The 25,123-nt window shown below is 39.4% G+C and overlaps 1 protein-coding gene across 8 annotated transcripts in view; it reads left to right on the top strand.

The window, feature by feature from the left end:
* The window catches only part of diaph2 (diaphanous-related formin 2), a 395,960-nt gene that overhangs the window by 111,565 nt on the left and 259,272 nt on the right, over nt 1-25,123 (top strand). For 7 of the 8 annotated variants that reach the window (XM_072664160.1, XM_072664155.1, XM_072664157.1 and 4 more), the window contains 7 exons: nt 2,030-2,146; nt 6,785-6,903; nt 7,822-7,886; nt 8,531-8,635; nt 14,692-14,754; nt 19,519-19,881; nt 23,972-24,086. In XM_072664160.1, coding sequence (XP_072520261.1) covers nt 2,030-2,146; nt 6,785-6,903; nt 7,822-7,886; nt 8,531-8,635; nt 14,692-14,754; nt 19,519-19,881; nt 23,972-24,086 — 947 coding nt within the window. The remainder of the gene's footprint in view (nt 1-2,029; nt 2,147-6,784; nt 6,904-7,821; nt 7,887-8,530; nt 8,636-14,691; nt 14,755-19,518; nt 19,882-23,971; nt 24,087-25,123) is intronic. The other variant, XM_072664159.1, reaches the window with a different exon arrangement.

Here is a 25,123-nt window from a genome sequence, read left to right as displayed (position 1 = left end):
CTTTCCGTTTCATGCCTCTTGTGCTTTATTCTGAAGCAAGTTGGAATGATTCACCCTGGTCACATAATGGTGGAAATGGTGTTCTGAGGGTTCTTGTACTGTAATGTATTGGGCTAACAGAACATGCAGAGTTAATTGTGAATAGCTAATATCTTGTAAATTGAAAAATCTTTAATCAGCTTGAGAAGAATTTTTTTTGTTGTTGATTCAAACCGTGAGGTTGGAAGCTCTAGCTTGTCTAGGTATGCTTTAGGTATGTTTTTTCAGTCAGCAAGTGTTTGGAATAGCGTAGCGACCCTTGCACAGCAGACTGGGTGTTCAGGGAAGTGTTATTATAGCAACCATGCTATACTATTAAGTGTTCCATATAATGTTCTGAATGTTAGTTTTTGTAATAGTAATTTTTTGTTTGGGTCTATGCATTTGTATGAAAAGGTTATGGCAGGTCCCGTCTGGTCCCTTCTGGCTAAATTACGTACATACACACAACCTCTGTAGCAAACATATTTAAAAAGAAAAGGTCTTAAAACATCTAACGACCTTCATCGACTCTCCAGGCAAGGTAATTAAAATCAGGAATTGTTAGCTGGTGATACATTTTCTGACTCATCTTTACTTGTGTTAACACTCAACAACCATGGGCCTTCTAAAGCAGCTGCCTACAAATCTGAAAATGAATCTAACGGATATCTACAAAGCAGGGAAATGCTATGAAAAATATATCAAAGCACCTTCAGCTCACAGTTTTCACTGTCTGAATTGCCATTAATATATGACAGTTAAAAGAAGCTGTAGAAGTTGAGGCACAATTTGGAAATCCAAGAAAACTATCTGTATGGTGGCCAAGCAAGTTAAACCCCAATGTGACAGGAAAGATTTAGCTGAGATATGGATAATGTTGTACTGTGAAACATGATGTACACAAAAGAGCTACAAGAAGGAACACATTTGCGACATCTTCACAAAAGCCAACATTTGAAGTATGTGAAACAACATTTATTTAAGTTAGATGCATTTTGGGAGCAGGTGTTGTGGACTGATGAGGTTAAACTCTTTGGCAACAATCACCAAAAATATGTTTAGGAAAAAAACAGAAAGCAGCATTTAATAAAAAAAAACAAACCAAAAAACAAACAAAAAAAATGGTTGCCAGTTGCTTAGCATAGAGGTTTTTTTTGTAATGCATCTTTTATTATGCATCTAGGCTAAGAGATTTCCATGAAACATTGTACAGGTAGATCATGCAGTAACCATTTAGTGCTTTTAGGCCTGTTTTTTCAAATTGATATTTATTTATTTATTTTTTAACAAAAAAGAATATCCACAAGAGTCTTTTAAATTAAATAAGAAAGTATGTCCAAAATAAGAATGTCCAAAATACATTTTATTTTCTTCTTTTTTTCAAGTTGAAAGAAAAAGATCTATATTATTTTTCTTTACATATTGGTCAGAAATCCCATTTGAATTGTCTGAAGAGAAGCACTACAGGGCTTTGGGATTAGCTGCGTGACAGGAACATCACAGCAAACCACTGCTGTTCGTTTTTGTTAAGCGTCACGTTATCTGGCTTGTCACAGTATATTTTCACAATGAATTGCCAGGAATCTCAGTGAAATGGTTGTAATTGAAATAAAAAGAAAAGGTCTGTCTTATAGGAAAAGGGGAAAAAAGAAAGGAAGAAAACAAATGAAGAGAAGACCATCAACAGTACAATTGACAGTTGTTGACAGGTAGACCACAGGGTCTTTCCTCTTGTTCCTCCTTTTTTTCCCTTTTTTTGGTGATAGGATTAAGCTTCCATACATCATCTTATGTTCTCATATCTGCATGGTGACAGGCATTTCGGATGCCAAGCAGACTTTCTTATTTTCGTTCCGTACATCAGCTCAGTACTGACATATACAGTGCAGAACTGACAAATGTGACACTTTTACCCGCTTTACGTTTCTAACATCTGATGACTTGGCTGTATTATTCTGTTGGTGCATGACAAACAAACAAAGCCCTCATTCTTTAACCCTCTGTGCACTGATATGGGTGAAGTGTACCACCTTCTGTCCAACATGGTAAAAGACACAGGCTCTGAGTCCTACTTCCTGTCCATCCTCCAGCACCTGCTGCTCATCAGGAATGACTACTACATCAGGTGAGTCTAATTTTCTGTGGTAATATATTTTTACGTTAATAATAATAATAATAATAACATTTCAATATCTCCTGTTGCTCAACTAATGCCCAATATTGTCACTAATTACTCTGCTGTTTATGTAACAGATTTAATTAACAGGAAAATGCACAAAAAAATGTAGGATATAGGCCCTTCATGCACTGTGACTGTGTCTATTACTTAAATATATTACTGAACGAATGCTTGTTTTGACATAGGCTAATGGAATCTGAATCAGATTTTTCTTAACTCTTCATAAAGATGTATTTAATTATTAAGACATCGTTTTAAGACTGTGGTGCTTTGTGGGATAACTTGGCTGTATAAATGTGTCAGTCAGGGGCCCGAAGCAGCTCAGCTCCTCTAATGCCATTGATTGTGATCAATTCACTGCTGTGTCAGGCCTTTTGCGGAGATAAAAAATGTTGGAAAAGAGGCAGAGTGGGAGGATTGAAAGGTGCAAAAAAGAGGACTTTACCATAGACAAGTTACTGCTTACTTTGAGTTATGAGTAATATATACCATGGCTTGGAGATATTGAGAAATATAAAAACACATTTTAACAGCAGGTATAGCAACACTATAGTCTGTAGCTCTGACGCCAGACCCCTCTATTTGACAGCAAGCCAAGATCACTACAAATGCACATTAAAAATGAATGTGCTTATTAAAAATATATCTCCACTGCTTCCACTTAGAGATGGATGTGTAATTCCAAGCATTACTCATTGAGCCATATGCAGCCATGTCATAAGGTTGCCATATATATCTCCCTTCAATTCATCATCAATATGCCACCCGCCTGTGAACCTCAGAAATCTTTTAATGTAGTAGATTAAATTGGTTGGTTGGGAAATGGTATGGCTATAATTTTAGATTAAAGGGAACCCTTAAGATCATTGCAAGCTTTGATGACCAGGTCTCCACGGGAATGGGGGAGAAGGGACAGGACGGTGGCATCTCTCTGTCAATTCAGATCAGACAGCGGCAGTCCATAGGTGTTGGGGATGTGCTGATGATCAAAGCCAGCCAGAAGAGATCTGCTGTTTCAGGAAGCAGCATGGAGGAATGAGATGAGATGTTTCAAAGATATTTCTTTTAGTCTAGTTAAATTAAGGAATAAAAGCCAACCAACACCTTTTCTAAACGTTCAACTGACATTTGAAATTTGAAATTAGATCACTTTACCCATGTAGGTAAACATAAATTAAATGCTAATCTGCCTATCATACATTTTCGTTGTTCCTCTCCTTTTTTAGGAGACCGTCTTGGAGGACATGTAAAACAGGAATTAGATCAGAGCAAGAGAATATGGAGCACATCTCCTGCTTTTGGCTGTGACTGATGTGTGGATTAGATGGGTGATGTGGAGCAGGGGTTGGATAGAAGATGAGAGGCTGGCAAGAAGGTGCCAGAGAGAGAAAGAGAGCATGAGAGAGAGTGAGCTTTGGTGAGAGGGACATATGCCGTCTTCTCTGGTGGGGTCTGACAGTTCTGGGTCAGCCTTCTTCTTTTTCCTAGTTATCTCTGGCATGCGGCAGTTGTGCTCGCCAGGATGCAGAGAAAATAGAGCTGCTTATTGAGATAATAATATGGTGTACATCGGTGACATGCATAAGCTTGTACTGCCAAGCACATTGACATAATTCAGTCGCAGTCTAATCAGCTGATTGATGCCTCATGCCTCATCTTTTTTTGCATTTCTATTACATGGTGGATTGTAATATGATTATGATTGTTATGTGGAATGTTAAGGTAGAATTTGTAAAATATATATTTCTAGTTAACATAAGGCAAAACCCAAACAGAAAATCTCTCCTTAATCTCCTTTTAAACTTGCACTTACGATTCTAAAACTAAGTATTCATCTAAGTAAATGATGATGGAAAAAGAGTGCAGCATTTACTCTAGGTGTGTTTATTTAACACACATGTAGTGTGTCTCTGTCTCAGCACACTTTCTAGCTTCTTTATTTAGCTCCCAGTCCAGATTTCCATCTGGGTTCATGAAAATGTTAGTATACATAGAGACCAGTGGGTAACATTACAAAGTAAACACTGGCCATAACCAAACAAATGACCATGATATGCCCATAATATGTTGACTGAAACTTAAGATCTTCTTAGTAATTATATAATTGGAAGTTGGAAAACATACCTTTTACAGAAGTAAATCAAATATTCATGCCAAATATGAGAGTACATATGTGTTAAACAATGAAATGCTATATACAGTGGAGGAAATAAGTATTTGACCCCCCACTGACTTTAAAAGTTTTAATACAAAAAAAAAAATGAAACGTCTCATCATTTTATGCCAACTTTATTTTAACAGTGACACAAAAGAAAAACTGAGAAAATTACATGAAATGAGAAATAAAAAATTAACTTAAATTTCATTGCAGGAAATAAGTATTTGATCCCCTAGTAAAACATCATTTAATACTTTGTGGCAAAACCCTTGTTGGCAAGCACAGCAGTCAGACGTTTCTTGTTTCTTGTATAGATTTTCTATGGGATTGAGGTGAGGAGACTGGCTAGGCTATTCCCTGGCCTTAATATCCTTTTTTATGGAGCCACTCCTTTGTTTCCTTGGCTATATGTTTTGGGTCGTTGTCGTGCTGGAAGACCCATCCACGACCCATTTTCAGTGCCCTGGCAGAGGCAAGGATGTTGTCACCCAGGATTTTGCGATACATGGCCCCGTTCATCTTCCCGTCGATGCGGTGAAATTGGCCTGTGCCCTTAAAAGAAAAACACCCCCAAAACATAATACTTCCATCACCATGCTTGACCGTGGGGATGATGTTCTTAGGGTCATATTCTGTATTTGTCTTCCTCCAAACACATCGAGTTGAGTTGAGGCCAAAGAGCTCAATTTTGGTCTCATCTGACCACAGCACCTTCTCCCAGTCTTTATCTGAGTCATTAATATGTTCATTGGCGAACTTGAGGTGGGCCTGGACATGAGCCTTCTTGACAGAGGAACCTTGCGTGCACTGCAGAATTTAAGCCATTACGTCTCAGTGTATTACCAATGTTTTTTTTGGAGACTGTGGTCCCAGCTGCCTTGAGATCATTAACCAGCTCCTCCCATGTAGTTCTTGGCTGATTTTTAACCTTTCTCATAATCAGTGAGACTCCACGAGGTGATATCTGGCATGGAGCTCCAGGCCTAGGTCGATTGACAGTAATGTTGTACTCGCTTCCTCTTCCGAAAAATTGCACCAACAGTTGTCACCTTCTCATCCAGCTTCTTACTTATTGGCTTTTTTAGATTTTCTTTTTGATATTCCCTCACTGTTAAAATTAAGCTACCACAAAATCATAGACTGTTTATTTGTCAGAGTACAAACTTTCAAAATCAGTGAGGGATCAAATACTTATTTCCTCCACTGTATTAGTGTTAATGAAAAAATGCTACACATACTCAGTATTTCTATATTGTTAATAATAGTGAAATAGTGGTTCATCCTGAAGTACTACTTTGCCTACTTAGCCATTTTGCACCCATAACCATTTCATGTAAGTAGCCTTTAGAGGTTCAGGCTCTGGTTCAGATCACCACTTTTGTGAACAATTCTAGTAAAAAATATTCTCTAGAACTGAATTTGCTGTAATTCCTTTGACTTGTGTAAAATCGACACACTTTTCTACAAACTGATACACTATGGTACAACCTTGGTGTTGGGTGCTACAAAAAAAAATATTTCAAATATAACTCACCCACCCTACTGGCATGCATGTTTTTTGTTAGTTTTTGTCTTCTCATTCCTGGAGTAAATGGCTTTCTTGAAGAGTCACTCTATATCTTCGCTTAAGATGTGAAGAAAGGTGGCCCTCACCAGAATTAAAATAATTGAAATCCGGGCTCTGTTTTGCAGCGAGGAATAGAGAATGGAGATGAGACATCTCTGGTGACAAAATGGCATATCTCTCACAGACATTCAAAGTCATGCTTGGAACATAATTATTTCCCCCTTCTTACATCAGCTTAAGTTGACATTGTATTTGCTAAATGTCATTTGCAATTAAAGTTGATGATATAACTCAGAAAAAGGTCACATGCCAAGCGCCATGGTGGCATCTAGTCCCAGGGCCACTCACTCCCAGACACAGACCACCGCCACCTCCCCCCACAAGGCCATGTTTTCTCTGCCATTGTGCACCTAATTACACAGATTACACTGATTAGATTTGCGTCTCAGGTTTTATTGGTGCCCTTAATTGCCAAAGATGATTGCAAATTAGAGAGTAAGGCTTGAAAGCTCCAGCTCTGTTGTTGTCACCTTGAATGGACAAAGTCACAGAGGCAGTCTGTGGCTTCATGCTTAGTTTTTAGTGATTTCATTATGTGCTGAAGCAAGTCTTATTTCAGTGGCATGAAATATTATTAAAAGATAAGTCTTACAAAGTGATTTAGTTTTATTCCTTAGAGGGACTTGAGATATTGTATTTCATTGTAATTTGACAACTTTGTCACTTTTGCTTATGTATGTGTAAGTATATACATGTGCGTCTCTCTCTCTCTCTCTCTCTCTCTCTCTCTCTCTCTCTCTCTCTCTCTCTCTCTCTCTCTCTTTCTATCTCTCTCTCTCTCTTTCTCTTTCTCTCTCAGGCCTCAATACTACAAAGTGATTGAAGAGTGTGTGTCTCAGATTGTCCTTCACCGAAGTGGAATGGATCCTGACTTTGGCTACAGAGAAAGGCTGGATGTAGACTTCACTCACCTCATTGGTATGTCTTCAGTGATTTTAGCCATCACTCTGTTTATCTCTATCCTTTTTGACCTGTCCTGACTTTTTTATATTAACATGCAATTTAATAAGCAGTTAAAGGTCCTCTGATGAGTTAGCATCAATGTACTGGCCTTAAATAATGTTAGCGGCAAACACAAAGGCTTCTGACTTCTGTAAACCATATATATTCACATAAACAGAAAATGTCATAAACAGGGAAAAAGTGTGAAAAAAATAGATTACATAATTTTCAGTCTTGTTATGGCTTTAATTATACCCAAAAGCATGTTAAATCATATAGTGCACAGGGAAGCACAACTATATAGCTGTAATGTTGAAAACAGTATGGTTTCAGTAGTGGATCTCATTAGCATTTCCTTGTCCCTGTAGAGAACCCATTCACAAACACCTGCACTCACCTGACACCCAAGATAAGGTACACTCATTATGCATAAATAAAGCATTATCAATAAAACCATGTGCTCCAAACACAGTTTAGCCATGCTGGGTTCAATGCCATTGGTAGCTTTACACTAGATATTTATTGTTAGTCTTCATGATTGTATGTTGGAAAATGGTTTGTGCCATGTTAATGCTCATTTTCTAATTAATGGAATTAGAATGATATAAATTCAGTGATAAAAACAAATGTGGCCAGGCACTCTTTTTAAATGTACTTTTTGAACCTGTGGGATGGAATACAATTCTCTGTAGTGACGTGTGGGTGGTGGGGGGGACACGGACGGAAGGTTCACTTTTTTTGTTTGCCTTTTTTTCTTCTTCAACTTTTTAGCTTTTTCTGTTGTTGAATTTCAAATCTCAAACCTGTTGTTGAATCTCAAACAGGATGTTAACAATGCGTAATGTAATTTGAGGGAATAGCATGTGTCTGTGTGTGCGCGTGTGCGATTGACAGATCAGTGCGTGGATAAGGCCAAGGTAGAGGAAAGTGAACGACAAGCTGCGGAGTTCTCCAAAAAGGTGAGGCCATTTGTCATGTTGTGCCACTGTGCAGAAGCCATTGGTATGCTGTTTTCCCAACACCAAAGTTCCCCCGTGAACAGAGAGAACTCATTGATTGCTTTGCCCTAATCAATAATTGGCAGCTCTGCTACATGATCTGTATCAGTGTAAACAGAATCAATGTTGATTCCACTATCTTTCTGCTTGTGAGTGTCATATTGGTAGTGTGTGACAAATACACACAGATAAATGGTGTGCTTTTTAATTCTCTGCTTTTTGTGTATTTATTTATTTATTTATTTATTTATTTATTTATTCATTTATTCATTCATTCGACAAGTAGGACACACTGGACAAAGTAGACAAAGCAACACAATATTGAGAGAAAAAAATCTTTTAAACTAAGTGAACTTATGCTTCTTTAATGCTTTATTGAGAGCTGATGGTACATAGCTTGAAATCTCAAATCAATGTTCTCTAATCTATTAAGTTTTTTTCTTAATGACTGTCTGAAGGCCAGGTTTCATGTGTAATATAGGCAAAATATCAGTCTCTCCTCATGCTACATTACTGTGTAAGGTATGGTTAGGGTGTGGAATGATGTCCTGTGGTTGCTGGTCCCTGTGGAGACACTGTGTGGACAGTTGTGTGACTTTTTGCAGTTTGACGAGGAGTTTAGCGCACGACAGGAGGCGCAAGCTGAGATGCAGAAGCAGGAGGAGAAAATCAAAGAGCTGGAGGTGCAGATCAGCTCCCTACAGAGCCAGGTAAAACTACTACACCTACTACAGCTGGCCACACACAGTGTTCCTCTGTCATCACTTCTGGTCCTTTCAAAGATCTTTCTGACTTAAATTTACCAGCCCTAGGCAACCACATGCTGACTGTGACCCCTATCCAGAGCCCTCTATCCAGAGCCCTCTATCCAGAGCCCTTCCAACGTGATGCAGGCATAGTAGCATTGAGGACTTCCTTTCTGCACAATTATCCTGCAAACACCAGTCCGATAGAAAAAGGGAAAAAAATGCAGCACATTTAAAAAAAAAAAAAAAAAAAAAAAGTAGTGCCTTTTGGTTTATTCAGTTCAGGCACTATTGTAAAGTACCCAGAAAATGAGCTGTACAAGCACTTTAAGTTTAAGCACATGAATAGTTATTTCTCTGTGTTGTGAGGTCATATTGGGCAATTTTTCTGCTTCAAACGGTAATTGTAATTGGTAATGGAGTTTGCTAAAGGAAAGACTAATTTAGTCAAATTGAAACCTTTTTATCTTTTATCATGAATGCATGACTACTCCAAATGGTTATATTCCGACTTCGGGGATTGTTTGATTTAATAAAGAGTCAATCTCCTCTTTAAATGTACGATTTGATTCTTCTGAATTGCTCCACTGCAGCCTGTTCATGGTCATTGTATAATCGCAGTGAGGGATTGTATTTCCTCTCTGGCTCTCACATCATTGCTCCTTATCCAGACAAAACCTTCAAACCTTCTCACAGCACATGACTTCTATTTCCTTCTTAACCCAAATTAAAATACTTTAGGGCTGCCCCAAAAAAAAAAAAAAGTTTGCTTGGCTGCTAATGGAATTTTGAAAAAAGAAAGGAAAAAAACTGAGTGATAGTATAGTATTCATAGTTGGAATTATTTTCCAGGTACTGCATCTATTTCGGTTGCAAATGGCCACACTTTGTCTTTCTATGTCTGCATCTGCTTGGTTACCCATTGATGTTGCTAGGTCTTTTTTTTTTTTTGCTTTCTCCGGTTTTAGATGAGTTGCTATCATTAGGAACCCTGCCATCTGGGGTTCGCCATTCATTTTCCCTGATTCACCGAATGGGAGCATTAATGGAAAATGGGCGTTGGTGGAATAGACCGTTTCTTCTGGTGCGGCTGTGCACGTCTTTAAGCATGCCACTTCATTTGTGTGCAGTCCTCACCCTTGCACTTCTTCTGACCCAAAAGCAGTGTCACCAGGCGTTACCCATTTCCCTCGCTGCTGCTACATGCCTCATTCATCAATCGCTCAGCTCTTGCACATATTCATGAACTCAAGACTTCTCTGCTTCCTCTTGCATTTCTTGCCAATTGGCCCATCTCTTCTGCTTTTTTGTCCACCATGCTATGCTGCATGATTTTTGTCTTGCCATTTTTACATTTTAAATTGGCAACTTACCTGCTCTCTACCTGTATCCCTCGCTGGCTTCCTCTCACAATTCCCATTTGCTTTGAAGCCCAGTCATTTCCAGCACATTAATAGGTAAAGTAGCAGTATGGAGACCTGCAGATCAACTTGTTCTCAGATCAACTGATACCTTCCTCTGCTGGGAAACCTAAAAGGTGCTGGCTGAGAAAGGCCTGAGTGTTAGCTTGAGTGCTTTCTGCATATTCATGACTTCTAAAAAGGAATGTAAACATGTTTATTATACCATATGACATGATGCAGATGTGCTCATGTTGAGGTTCATATACAGTGGGTATAAAGTCTACACACCCCTGTTCAAATGCCAGGTTTTTGTGATGTAAAAAATGACAGCAAGACAAATAATTTCATGACTTTTTCCACCTTTAATGTGACCTATAACCTGTACAATGCAATTGAAAAACAAACAGAAATTTAAAAAGTAAAAATAAACAACTGAGATAATGTGGTTGCATAAGTGTGCACACACTTTTATAACTGGGGGTGTGGCTGTGTTCAGATTTAACCAATTACATTCAAACTCATGTTCAATTGGAGTCGGCACACACCTGTCACCAATTAAAGTGCCTCTGATCAACCCCAAATAAAGTTCAGCTGTTCTAGTAGGCTTGTCCTGACATTTTTGTAGCCAAATCTTCCAGCACAAGCCATGGTCCGCAAAGAGCTGCCAGCACATCAGAGGGATCCCATTATTCAAAGATATCAGTCAGGTGAAGGCTACAAAAGAATTTCCAAGTCATTAAATATACAATGGAACATGGAGAAAACATGGCACAACAGAGAAATTACCAAGAACAGGACGTCCGTCCAAATAATAAGACAAGAAGAAAACTGATCAGGGAGGCTGCCAAGAGGCCAACAGCAACACTGAAGGAGCTGCAAGAATTTCTGGCAAGTACTGGCTGTCCAGTACATGTGACAACAATCTCCCGTCTTCTTTATATGTCTGGGCTATAGGGTAGGGTGGCATAACGGAAGCCTTATCTTTCAAAGAAAAACATCCAAGCCCGGCTTAATTTTGCTTTTAACTTAATTTAACTTTCAAAAAGACATCGGAAATCTCCCAAACGCATGTGGGAAAATGTGTTATGGTCTGATGAAACCAAGGTTGAACTTTTTGAACATGATTCCAAAAGGTATATTTGGCGCAAAAACAACACTGCTCATCACCAAAAGAACACCATACCTACAGTGAAGCATGGTGGTGGTAGCATCATTCTTTGGGGCTGTTTTTCTTCAGCTGGAACTGGGGCCAGAATTATGAACTGTTCCAAATACCAGTCAGTGTTTGCACAAAACCTCTGGCCTTCTGTTAGGAAGATGAAGAGGAACTTCATCTTTCAGCACGACCCAAAGCACACATCTAAATCAACAAAAGAATGGCTTCACCAGAATAAGATTAAGGCTTTGGAATGGCCCAGCCAGAGTCCAGACCTGAATCCCATTGAACATCTGTGGGGTGATCTGAAGAGGGCTGTGCACAGGAGATGCCCTCGCAAGCTGTCAGATTTGGAGCGGTTTTGCAGAGAAGAGTGGGCAAATATTGCCACATCAAGATGTGCCACGCTGATAGGCTCCTACCCAAAGTGCTGTAATAAAAGCTAAAGGTGCTGCAACAAAGTATTAGTTTAAGGGTGTGCATATTTATGCAACCAGGTTATTTAAAGTTTTTATTTTATATTTTTTTGCTGTAAAGATTTCTGTTTGTTTTTCAAATGCATTGTACAGGTTGTAGGTCACATTAAAGGTGGAAAACGTTGTGAAATTATTTGTCGGAGGATGATTTCGTACTCCGTTGCCCTTCTGGTGGGATGATAAAACTGGGCTTGTAAAAAATAGAACATCTTAGAACAGACGTTCTGCTGCATCTTTGGTTTGGTTGAATTAGAAAGTTACATTTGGGGAAATCTCATCTGCTGATCAGACCACAAATAAGTTCGCCTCGGTTGTAATAAATAGTTTTTAAAATTTAATACATTAAATACATTTAGTACATTCACATTGGATGCCTTTTTGTGTTGCAGTGCACAAAATGTGATCTAGTTACTACAGCTTCCTCTCACCTGACTTAATTTAAAAGAGAGACAGAAAAGAGGAAATTTTCAGAGGTGGGAAATCGACTGCTGATACACTTAATATTTAAAAGCTTAAGTTTACTGAGAAGCAGTCTCTTTGCCATCAGTCTAAAAGATTAACAATATTTGCGGTCAGAGGGCAATGCGGTGAGTGCATCACCCTTGGCTGTTGGGATGGAATAAGCTGAAAGAGCCCACAATGGCAGCCCTGAGCTCAAAAGGGTAATAAATAAATAAAATATTTGCTCTCTTCCCTATTACTTCTATAAATATACATTTAAGATGATAGCATCAGTAAACACACAATGCAGCTTTTAAAAGATAATTCCATTTATTGAAGACAAAGAGTTATTCAAAACTTAGATCACCCATTTGAAAAAAGTAATTGCCCCCCTAAACTTAATAACTGGTTGATATTAAATGTTTATGGTAACTTGCATGGAGTCTTTTACATTGCTGTGGAGAAATTCTGGTCCATTCTTTTTTGCAGAATTGTTTAATTGGAGGATTTATGAGGATGAAATGCTATTTAACTGCCACTGCCATGAGTTTAATTGCCGTGAGATTCAGGTCAGGACTTTGGCTTGGCCACTCCAAAACCTTAATTTTGTCTCTGTTGAGCCATTAAGTGGTGGACTTGAGCTCATTGTCCTACTGCATAACCCAGCTGCACTTGAGCGTTTAATGGTTCCATCAGTAATGACCGGTTGTTCAGGTCCTGCAGACCATTACATTACCACCAACAGATTTCACTATTGGTTTGAATTTCTTATGATGTTGGCTTTATAACAGATTTAACAAAACCCATGTTTTTATTGTGAAACCATGTATATTAGCCTTAACTGAGGCAAGTGAGGATTTATTTATTATTGTTTGTATATGTATGTGTGTGTGTGTGTGTGTATATACATATATGTACATATATATGGTTATCACTGTAAAGTCCTAGTGTCCTAGTAGTGCCTTTGCAACTGTCCAGATGGGTATATTGCAATAACTTTGCTTCAAATCTGTATTTGAATCTCATTAGAACATTACATAATTTGCGGCTTTTTGAGACCTGCTTCACATTGTCAGGTAGGTTGATTGCTGCCAGACCTGTTGAATCTAAATGCAGGTGAATAAAACTTGTCTGGCAATGTGTAGCAGGCTAGAAAGTCTTAAAAATCAGCACATAATGCTACATTCTAAAAAGATTCAAATTCAGATGCAAAGCAAAGTCATTGAAACCTGCCTGTCTAGAAAGGATAGGCACATTATTGTCAAAGTTACAATCAAGAGATGCTTAAGTAAATAGAGATGGCTGACTTCAATAAACCATTAGTAATACAGAAATATCAAATTAGAGTAATGAAAAGCATCTGAAAATAGCCTGCCCAGTTCTGGAACAATGTTCAATGCAAAGATGATATGAAGATTAACTTAAGGATGTAGAAGGAAAGGACTGGGTCATTCAAGTGTCGTTGTCCAAATACTAATGGTTTTAGGTACATATAGACTTTCCTGTTTGTGTAAGATGTAAGACTTGGCCTATAAATGTTTTAAAATAAGCAGCATAAAAGAAAACACTGAACCACAGGAGACCACTCTTTTAGATTAAATATTTTGAATAGTCATCACTATGGTAGGACATTATCAGTCTTTGTTTTCCATTACAGGTTTTATTAATTGATGCCATATCAGCTATGTGGGTGAAAAGCTACATATATGTCTATTTTAAAAGTAGCTGAGTTAGTTCCTATTGTGGAGTAAAAGACTGTTAAGGTGTTCCTCTTTACCTGTAAACAGGCCTTTTAGAGGGGACACAAAGCCAAAACAGAACATTGCTGAAAAGTTCTTAGGCTAAAACCAATGACTGTGTTAGAACAAAGCGAACAAAAGATGAGAATGTGAAATGACATGAGAACACAAGGTTCCAAAAGCTCCTGTGTAGGAAACAGCTTAAAAGCATACAAAACCACATCAACTGTAGTGTGATCACACAGACAGGCAATTCACTTGATATTCTTTCAAGGTGTGCCATAACACTATACCACTGTTCTGTGAGGATCCTTTTTTTGTTTGAACATTTTAGAACTAAGTAGCTGCGTTGATCATACTGCAATTTTTTTTAAACCACCCTCTTATGCATTTTAAAATGTTGCACTTTCCTCGCCCCCATTCATAAGAACACAAACAACCTTAAAGCTCAATTTAAATTTATTTAAAAAGAGAGTATTTCCTGCTCAGCTGCCTTTATCTGATGTTCTGGTACACTATTTACCAAATAATTTTGTTTTTAATTGACATATTGTCCTAGACATTTTTGCACTTTTTTCTCTCCATTTTATCCATCCCTACTGAGGTATACATGGAAGTGCTTTAGTTACCACAGTAGGCTTCTACATTCTCTTCTTTTACCTGCTTCATCTTCTCCCTTCTCTCATGCTTCAGTGACTGAAACCATTCAGTGTTCTTTTTTCTGTCTAGCTAACCTGAATTGTATGTTTGCCTTTCTGCTGCCCGTCTGTGTATCTGTCTTTGTGTCTGTCCTTCACCTGTCCAGTTAACTAGTGAGCAAGACAAGCTCAGAGAGGCTGAGAAACGTGTCCGCGAAAGTGCCGGCAAGGTGGGTTCTCTACGTCTCGCAGGTCCTGTCTTTCACGCCGCATGCAGAGTGCATTTGTAGAAAACTGAGCAAAAAATTTAACCACGCAAATCAAAACCATTACCCCCCCAGATGTCCATCAACCTGGGGCCCTGATTTGTAGTGCTGGCTTAAATGATTTGCAGTCCTCAGTTTGCTTAACAAATATGCCATAATCAATTTTATATGCAGCACTTGTCGATGGTACTTTGATTTAATATGTCAAAGTGCAGTGTGCTTGCTGTGTGTTGGAGGTTTCAAAAGCACTTCACGAGGCAGGCACTGATGAACGGCAGTGTGTCTCTGTTCCAGCGCTGAATTTTAAACTCAGGACAGGCAGGAGACACAATCAGAATCAGCCTCACGTTCAAATGTAGTGTCATAACCCTCTGAAGTAAACAGCTCTAATTGAATTTGGCTGCAGCTCATCAGAGATGAGATTGGAAAGCTTTAATTGTGCATCTGCCCTAGTTAATTACCCAAACTGTATCTGCCTCTGCCCACCTAAAGCCCTTTCTTCGCTGAGCCTTAAAGACTGATACCACCACACAGACATGCACAGCCCTCACAGGACATGTTGTGTTTTACATATCCTGGCTCTTGCAATGATAATCATAGGTGCAGATGAAACAGGGGATAGGAGAGGGCCTACTACCAAAAAGACTTTACCAATCTGCTCAATTAAAGATCAATACACACACCTTTGTTGTTTCATAATATATGTATTTTTAAATATGTTGTTGTTTTTCACACTTTAGTTAGATGTGATTAATGACACGACAGCTTTGGTGGCAGACCCAATTATTAGGTTAGCCAGCATATTGGAAAGGATAGAAAAGTAAATAAAAAAAATTAATTTAATTAAAATAAATTATCATTAAGTATTTGGTAACATGTCCCTTATTTACAATATCTACATTAAGAGCACACTGACATTATTAAACATTTTTCTTTAGTGATGCTTTGTGAAATGTTTTCCACTATTTAACTTTGATGTGTCATGCCGGGTCAGGCGTGGCACTGAGAACACAGGGAAACACTTGCAGGGTTGAATGATGCAAGACTTCAACACAAGGAATCAAAGAAACGCAAACAGTCTAATCAGAGGTACAGCAATCTAAGGGTCAAAACGTGAAAATAACAAACAGAACTTGACAACACATGCTGGGCAACGCAAGACACCTTGGTCTGGAAGGGCTCTGAACGATATAACAGGAAATACATGAACTGAGCAAAAATGAACTAAGGGGCAGTAACAGGGGTACAATAAAAAGCAAAACTCATAAATGTAAACTACGAAGCAGGGCTTCAGAATCAAAACAAAACAGAACCTTGAACTGAGAACTACGAAGCAAAGCTTCGGATCAAAACAAAACAGAACCTTGAACTGAGAAATACGAAGCAAAGCTTCGGATCAAAACAAAACCTTGAACTGAGAACTACGAAACAAAGCTTTGAATCAAAACAGAGAACGCTAGAAACAGTGACAACAAAACAGGACCTAAGTGACAGGGCAAACAAGGAAACGTGAACAACAGTATTAAGACCAAATATGAAAGCTAAAGATCAGTGTACTTCCCCTTGAGCAGATTGTAGAACGCTGTGAAACATAGGTTGCAACAGAGCTAATTCATGGCAACGAGAGACTAAATCACCTTGGCTTATAAAGCCCCAGTCCCAGGTATTCGTTGTCAGTTTAACGAGGGAAGCGAGCCACAAAGCGCATTGTTGGAGTCCATTGCTTGTGCAGTGGCACTGCTTGATTTCCTCTTTTTTCAGCCTTGAAATGGTTTACCTTTCTCCCTTAGGTAACTCTCTGATCTTCATGTTGGTTTACCATTAATGAACAACCAATGCAGTTTTCATTCATGAAACCCTAGAGTATATTAAAAAAATTGGACTATTTAAAAGCAGTCAAACTAGCAGGGCACATCTAGCCACAAAACAAACCCCCTCTATCACATGTTCCAGTAGTTTTGCTCAAAATACATCAACTTGTAAAAATCAAGCTTAAATAAAAGAATTGTTCTTGCCATACCAGTGGCTGTATTAACAGCAAACATGATTAACAGCAAACAATGAAATATCAGTTAAAAACCTGGATAAAATGCAGGTACTATGGTAGAAGGTGATGCAAGATGTGTATGGGAGAAGATATAGAGTGATTGAGGTGATACAACGCAGTAGAGAATCATTAAGATTCCATCCTCGTGGCTGAAGGGCCTGGTGCTCGGCACACGGTGCCACAGAGGGCCAAGCTGATGCGGAAATGGCGACGCTCTAATTTAGCAGCTAATTTTCTGCTATTCTCCTGTATTAATCTTAAAAGAGAAAATGGGACACAGCGGGCTGGAGATTGACAGACACATAATGATGGAAAGGGGTGCACGTCAAGGGGTTTCAGCTTCCTGCACAATGCTCCTACACCTTTTTAATTTCCCCTCTAATAAACAATCCACCTGCGGCATTGTGTAATCAAACTCTCAGTAATGCAGATGAAAATGTGACTCTGCACATATTACTCCCCTCATCAGCAGAGCAGGGGGTGGGGCGCAGGAAGGAAAATTGCTTTGTAAATTTGGAAACTTTTTTTATTTAGCTCTTGTGAGAATAAAGCACAAAGCAATTTAGAAAAGAATGAAAAAAATAGAGAATTTGGTTTCTAATCATCCAAAGGTCAATTCATATCTGAGCTATGGAAAGGCTAATTAAAGCATTTGCATGCGTTTTGTCTCTGAAGAGTCTGACTGGCACTTTATCGATTATTCTAAATATCTGTTTATGCTGCGGAGTTTTAGAGCAGGCCAGACATGTCAAGATGTCGCAGCTCCGTTTCTTATCAGCAACTACATTAATTTCACTCCCTTTTTGTAATGGCTTCCCTTTTGTAAAGACCCACTCTTGAAGTTCAGCAATAGGGAAGACGGTTATTTTATCAAGGTGGTATGTCGGAAACTTGCCAAAGGCTTTGTTGAAAAGGCACATCATTGTGTTCGGACACAAACAATATAAACTGTCACCGAAGTGCAAGGCTTAACAAAAAAGGCAGAAGAGATAATTCTCCAGCACAGAGCCACTGGTTGAATCAGTGTTAAAGCCCGATTAGTCTTCTCATTACTGCAGCAGGTTCAGGTGGCTGCATCCTATTCATATGCTTAATCTATTAGCAAATTACAGAGGCAATTTACATGTTAATCAAGTCTAATGGTTTACCCTCATCTGTTACGCTTTATGATTAAATGAGATGAATCAAACCGCACACAGCACTCTCCATATTTCACATCCAAATAAATAACGATGCTGTCATTTTGTCAGTCAGCACAATCACTCCAACTATCTTTCTGACACACATTAAGGCATGTGTATTCTATGATGTGTTTGAAAAGTGATTGTTTCAAACTTTTCTTAAAACTCAGCTAATTTAATATCTTGCTGTCACACAGCTCTAGCATGATCTGAATAATGTGTGTGTCTGTTTCTGTATGTATGTTCATGTATGAGCAGTCTCCAAGGCCTGAGAAGTTTGTTTATAGGCTGTTTTCTCATCAGAGATGATATGGCTGAGTGTCACTCAGAGTTCAGCCTTTTCTCACCTCCTCCCTCTGTTCATTTCACTCTGCTTGTTCTACATAGACCCAACATCTTGTGCTAGACTGATACACACACACACACACACACTCCTGCAAATATACATGCAGGACAACAGCACCTTGTTTGGTCACCACGTCTGTGCAACCTAAAAAAGGTTTTTTTAAAAATGTATTTTAAATATAATAAGAAGTCTGTATTCAAGAAGCACTTCCACAAATATGTTTTTGTATTTGTCCATTTCTGTAAAGGATGACTGCTGGATGATACAAATCTCATCCGTAGCATTCTTTAATGTTTGGCAGATATTCTATTGACGTCTTACAGGCCTGTCTGGCTACTATGACTGCTGAGAGTGTCCAATAACATGCCTTTAAGACACTACAGATAATTTACACATGCTTTTAAGAGGCAGAGAAGGTTCTGTGGTAGTCATCAGTACTTAAACTTATCTTTTAACTTTAGGAAACTGACAAATATGCAATCCAGTATCTTTACCCAGTTTTTGTTTTAATTGATAATTATATGAGGACATGAAATATTTATTTTTTCCCGACACATGTATCCCTGTATTTTTTTTTCTTTTCCCCTAAGTGCATAATACATTTATTGTTATTTTATTGTTTAATGTCTCCTAGTTGTGCTTGTAGTCTGATGTAAAAACATAAGTACATCCGACCCGCTATGTGGCTATGCTGCTTTCAGAAGATGTCATTTTTTTCAGTTTTTCCAGGGAGGGACAGCCTGCTCCAGCTCCTTGGAGTAGTGGCCTTTGCTGGACTCTAGACACAGGCCAGGCTGATACTTACTGCTGCTGTGGGATTAGAACCCCAGGGAAAGCCATGCCAACCCTAATGCCTCCGTCTACTTTTATCAGCTCACACAGGAAAAAGTCACACACATGCGTGCACATGCTTTTAGACTCTTTCTGAGCAACCCCCCCCCCCCCCCCCTGTCCAGCCACTAGCAACACCGGCACTCTGCTCCAGCCTTGTCTTACCCATTAGCCCTGATGGTGTAATGCATTTAATGGTGATAAAAGCCCTAGCTTTTGAGTGTAGAGACTGAGAGACCGAATGGGAGTAAATGAAGGGAGCCACAGCAGTTCACAGAACCATTGGGTCTGTGGATATTTCTGATATTTCTCTTTTCTTCCAGATTTCAGCGGGTCCTGGTGCTCACAGTGCTGTTCTGAAAGCACCTTTGCCACCAGGAGGAGTTGCCCCTCCACCCCCCCCACCTCCTCCTCCCCCACCTCCATCTGGAGGAGGCCCATCTCCACCCCCTCCGCCTCCCCCCCTTGCAGCAGGTATGGGACTACCGCCGCCGCCACCGCCACCACCTGGCTGTGGTCCCCCACCTCCTCCCCCTCCACCCGGTGGTGGCCTTCTGCCTCCTCCTCCCTTCCCTGGTGTTCCAGGTATCCCCGCAGCCCCACCTGTCGTCAAGCTGCCTTACGGGCTGGAGCCCAAGAAAACCTACAAACCTGAAGCAGTCATGAAGAGGATCAACTGGTCCAAGGTAAGGGCGGTGAATGCTACAACATACAGAGTAGCACACGCACATCCCAAAAAAAATAACCAAAAATAAAATGGCACATAGACGCACAGCAACGTTTTGGCCTTGGATAATTTCTAAATTCTGCAAAGAGTTAGAGAAACCCACGCTGAGGTTAGTGTTGAATTGCAGCAGTAATTTAGTGTGAAATAGTCTGTGAGAAGTCAGAGAAAGTAGGGATGAAAAAGTAAAAGCATAAAAAAAGAGAGCATGTTTTGGAGCGAGTTGGCGGTCCAGAGTCCACGAGTACATGCAGCTTATTAAAGAGAGCATTGAGCCATGAGGCTCGCGACTCACTGCTCACTATCCCTTTCAAGAGATCATGCTGTAAACAATTTTGCTAGCTCAAGTGTCCTTGTATCCTTGCACTCTTAGCATAATTGAATACAAAACAATGCATTGCATAAGCCTCATTGCATTTAAATACCATTTCTATTGGCTAACCTCTCCGTGTCTCTCATTATTTTTTTTAACTCAACCTTCATTAATGTATTCATTGCCTCAGGAGTCTATTGAGTTTAAATCAGCAACTAAAGGGGCAGGGAGGAGAGTTTTAATGTTCAGAGGTAAATGTTATAAATCAACGTGATTGCGAGTCAGTAATAAACAATTGTCATAGTGACATTAAAAACAAAATTAGAAGTTGTTCTAAATAGTGTGCTAAACGTTGTGAAAATGCTATGTAAATAAATCAATGCGCTCATAAAAAATATAATAACAAGAAATACAACAAAATAAAATAAATGTCCAATAAGTATGTTTTCATGATATTTATTTAAAACATTTTTGGTTTGGTTTGGTTTGGTTTTGCACATTTATGTCAAAACTAAAAATCAGGTTCACTTTGTTTTTACACTTTGTTGCTAAAAATAGACGTTTTGGTCGGAATACTGGTTCTAGATTTGTGTTTTGTACATTTGTCTGGTGTTCTTTCTGACTTCCCTTTGGTTGGCCTAGTTACAGCGCCTGTTTTTTAAATAACCTAATTTGGCAGGCAGCAGGCCTTGAACCTGGTCTCTAGCTTCAGATAAGTTTACTTTGGAAAATCTTTCTTAGATATCAGGCTGTTGTGTTAAATAGATAGAACAGCTGTCCTGTGTTAGCAGAACCACATGAATGTGAATAGAGGAGTAAGATTGATTATAGCAGCATAGACAGGAAAGCAGAGTATGACACAATACTGAGTGCACTCCCTATCTAAACCTCATATGCATATTTATAAGGTACTCTGTAGGCAGAACGCAGGCAGTGGCTGTTGCATCCGTGAGTTAGGAACTTGTGTGTGCAAGTAACTATGAACATCAAAGCATATGTGGTGTGTATCAATTGCCTTATATGAATATATTTTAAGGTATGTCTACCTGTGCGTGTGTCAGTCTGTACTGTATGGCTTTGTCTCCTAACACAAACAAGTGTGTTTGTGGGAGAATTATCTCTTTTTTCCGGACAAGAGAGGAGAAATGCAAATAGAGTGGTCTTCCAAAGCATTCGGATGCACTGGAGGGAGAGTGGTGCGTGCCTCAAGCCAGAGTGACAATTACACAAAGCTATAGTCATCTCAATTAGGGTCTACTAGTCCTCAAAAAAAAAAAAAATAATAAAATAAATAAATAAATAAATATATATATATATATATATATATATATATATATATATATATATATATATATATTTTATTTTTTATTTTTTTTTTAAAGCACCCACTGGAGACTCCTCCATCTCTAACAACAGAGGCGAGAAAACAGTCAGATAGCAAAAGCAGCCAGGAGCAATAAAGTGAGAAAGCAGGGCTTTTTGTTTAGTTTTTTTATAGCATGTAACAGATTTTCAAGCAGCCACATTGAAGATTGTAGCCTGGAGGTGCTGTAATGTAATTTCTCCTACAGTTAGAACACCTACACAGGGGAACAGCACACGTTTATGGAAAAGTAAATGATTGCTCGGTCTGTGTCTAAGGCCATGCAGAGCGGCTCCATTTCTGCCCAGGAATGTTGTGTAGCCACCGAAGGCAATCGGAAGCTAGAGTGTTTTACACTGCAGCGTCAGCTCCAACAAGGTCATGCTGCCTGGCTGCCTGACCGTGTTAATTACTGTGTTCTGAGGAGCCGCACTCTTTGAAGAGAACACTTAAGAGGTTGCACTCTAACAAGCCATCACACATCAGTGATAGCATTAATGTTGCTTGTCCATTTCTCTCTCTATCTCTCTCTCTCTCTCTCTCTCTCTCTCTCTCTCTTTCCCTCTTTTTCCTTTTTCCTTTTTTTCCTCTCTCTGTCTCTCTGTCACGCACTGTGAGAGTCTCTTCGTCTCTCTCACCCTGGGTAAGACTGATTACAGTGGTGGCAGACTGCAAATGTGGTTTAATATTGTCCAGCGTTATGAGTAGGGTGGGGGTCGAGTAATTTTTGGAGATTTGTGGGTGGATGGAATGTGTGAGCATGTGTGTCTGGGTGCATGTATATAAAAAATTGTCCAAGCACACACACTCAAAGTAGAGAGGAAAATTAGGAAGACAAAAGGAAATGTTCACTATTTGACAGTAAACACCATGAAACTCCCATTGATTCACTCAGAGCTGTGGCTCTGAAGGCGATGACGATTCCTCTTGTCCATGTAGACTACAATTATGTTGAACAGAGATCTAGAAATGAATAGTTTATTTTTTAGGCTATGAATGAGTCTCCTCCCTCCCCAGACCCTGACAGGACTGTCATTATCTTAATTAGCACAACAATGCATCTATAGTTTAAGAAAAAGAAAATTAAGAATTCTTTCTAAAGGCATCTTTTCACTTCTTGACTTAACCTCTTATTTTCTTCTTACTTTTTGATGGCTGTTGGAGTGAGACATAATGGTTATGAAATTCGGTTTCAGCATGGGTGTGCCTGGGCACTTCTAGAGAATGGCACCTGGTTCATTCATTGTGAATTGCTGAGATAAGCTGCAATGAGATAAGCCAAAGTGATTACACCTTATCTTCATGTCACAGTGTTAATGATGGTAGATTGAAGTGGAGATTGCTGAATGAGCTTTGTGTTTGTCTTTTTTTGCTTCCATAGAGGGTGCTTTCGCCTCATTTTTTTCATATTGATGCTGCTCTCTAGAAACAGCCCAGTTTCTGTTATTGTGACCGATGCATGGCTGCTCTTCACCTCAGCAGTCTGAAGTAGCAGTGCGTTTGCAATGATATGCAGGTGAAGTGGAAGCCTCTCAAGTCCTTCACTGCTGGACCGCCTGCCTGCTCACACCTTAGGCTAATGATGCGGGTATAAAAGTGCTTGGCTGAAAGCCTGTCAGAACCATGATGGTCTTGACTGAGAGTCGTTTTAAGTGTCATGGCCGGCGCCACCCTCTTTATAAGCATTGTCTTCGTTTTCATTCTCAGAGCAGGGCCTTTGGGTAGATGACAGGAATGTGACCCCATATCACCGAGTTTTTCGTCCTAACAGTGCCTTTGGTGTGTCTTTATTATGTGTTAGATGTGCTCAAGAAGTTGCTGTAAATCCTTTGTCACTGGCCAGAATGCAGACTGTCGCCATAAGTGTTTTTTATCCTGTCGTGTGGAGGGCAGTTTCAGATTCAGTTTTCACAACGAAACCTTCCAAGTCATGGCTTCAGCTGGGCCTTCCAAGGCCTAATTATTGTGCAGAGTCATATCTGCTGAGATGGTGCCGGGCAACGCACTGAAGATTCTCTGTATTGCGCTGTAATGAACTGGAGGGAATGAGGCAGAGATGATGAGGGGGAGTAGGTCACTGTCTATGAAGCACAGAAGAAGAGAAGAATTACACACTTTAAAATCACACCGTTCCCTACGGCTTCTGCCTTTGACTTTGATCCTGTCTCTAATAACACACATGAATACAGGGGCTGTGTTTTTGCACTCATGCATGAGCACACACACTCACACATCTCACAACAGCAAATGGACCCTGCATTATTTTATCCACCATCTTTTTGATCTTGTATATGTGTGCAGAATCGTGTGTGTGCGCACACACTTTCATGTGTGTTTTGCAGTGTGCGTGTAATACATGCTTCTCTGTGCTTGCAGATAGTACCTCAGGAGATGGCGGAAAATTGCTTTTGGATCAAAGTCAAAGAGGAGAAGTTTGAGAACCCGGACCTGTTTGCCCAACTCTCACTCGCCTTCTCGTCCAAGTCCAGAGGTAAGCATGGCTGCCCTTTTCTCCAGTCTACTAATTACACACACACACAGGCACACACACACGCGCCTCATTTAGGCTACCCACTGCTGGGTGGCAACAGCTTTCATTTCTCAACTGTAGGAAACCAGTTGTCTATGTTAAATCTTAATTATCTTTATAAAACTGTCTTGTTCTCTTCCCTCCTCCTTTTCTCTTTCTTTTGACAATCAGGCTGAAGGAGCACTTTGGCAAAATCTATGTTTTCTCAAAATCTATATTAGCAGAACTCTAAAGCAGGAGTGTGTTTGCGTGACAAGTTCCACCCTTGTTCTGGACAGTTTGTTTTCTCAGATACACATGCAGTTTACCTAAACTTTGTTTCACGCAGCTGTGGAGTAGGAGACAGTGGATTTTTTTTCTCTGGCTCTAAATGGACAGTCAAACAAACTGATGAATGAACAGTAAACAGAAAAACAAAACATGAAAGGCCTAGAGCTGCTTAAGGGCTTTAGCTGATTGCAGAGCAGGCCATAAAGATTGAGAGTCAATGAGTAAACCGATGAGTGTTTATATTGGTCAACACTGGATTGCAAAACAAACAGCATTACTCTCCATTTACAGTAACCGAATATTTTAGCAGGGGTGCCTAAAACTTACTTAATTTTATACAGTATGGTTTGCAGTAATATACATGACAAGGTATATAGAAGGCTTCAGAGTATAGAGAGATGAAGTACAAAGACCGAAAACAAAAAATGTTGTGCAGTACTGTGCATAAATTGCTGCAGAAGCAATATTAAATTGCACCATTAAGCACAATGAAGAACAGATGGGAGCTGTTAAAGAGATCGACAATAGTAAAGGGAAGAGTAAAAAATAACTGCTGTAAAGTCCCTAGTAAATAAAAATGCCAAAGTTAAAACAAGACTCTAAACATTTAATTTCTCTTTTCTTAATTTGTCTGTAACCTCAGATGCCCTCAGATCCTTTGGGAGGTTTTCTGGAAAGTGTGCTTGTAATGGCTACAAGCTGCCTCACCATATGCTTTTGTCCTGGTT

The sequence above is a fragment of the Salminus brasiliensis genome, chromosome 19 (assembly GCF_030463535.1).
Source record: "Salminus brasiliensis chromosome 19, fSalBra1.hap2, whole genome shotgun sequence".
In the NCBI taxonomy this organism is placed as follows: domain Eukaryota; kingdom Metazoa; phylum Chordata; class Actinopteri; order Characiformes; family Bryconidae; genus Salminus; species Salminus brasiliensis.
This window is presented reverse-complemented; position numbering and strand designations above follow the sequence as displayed.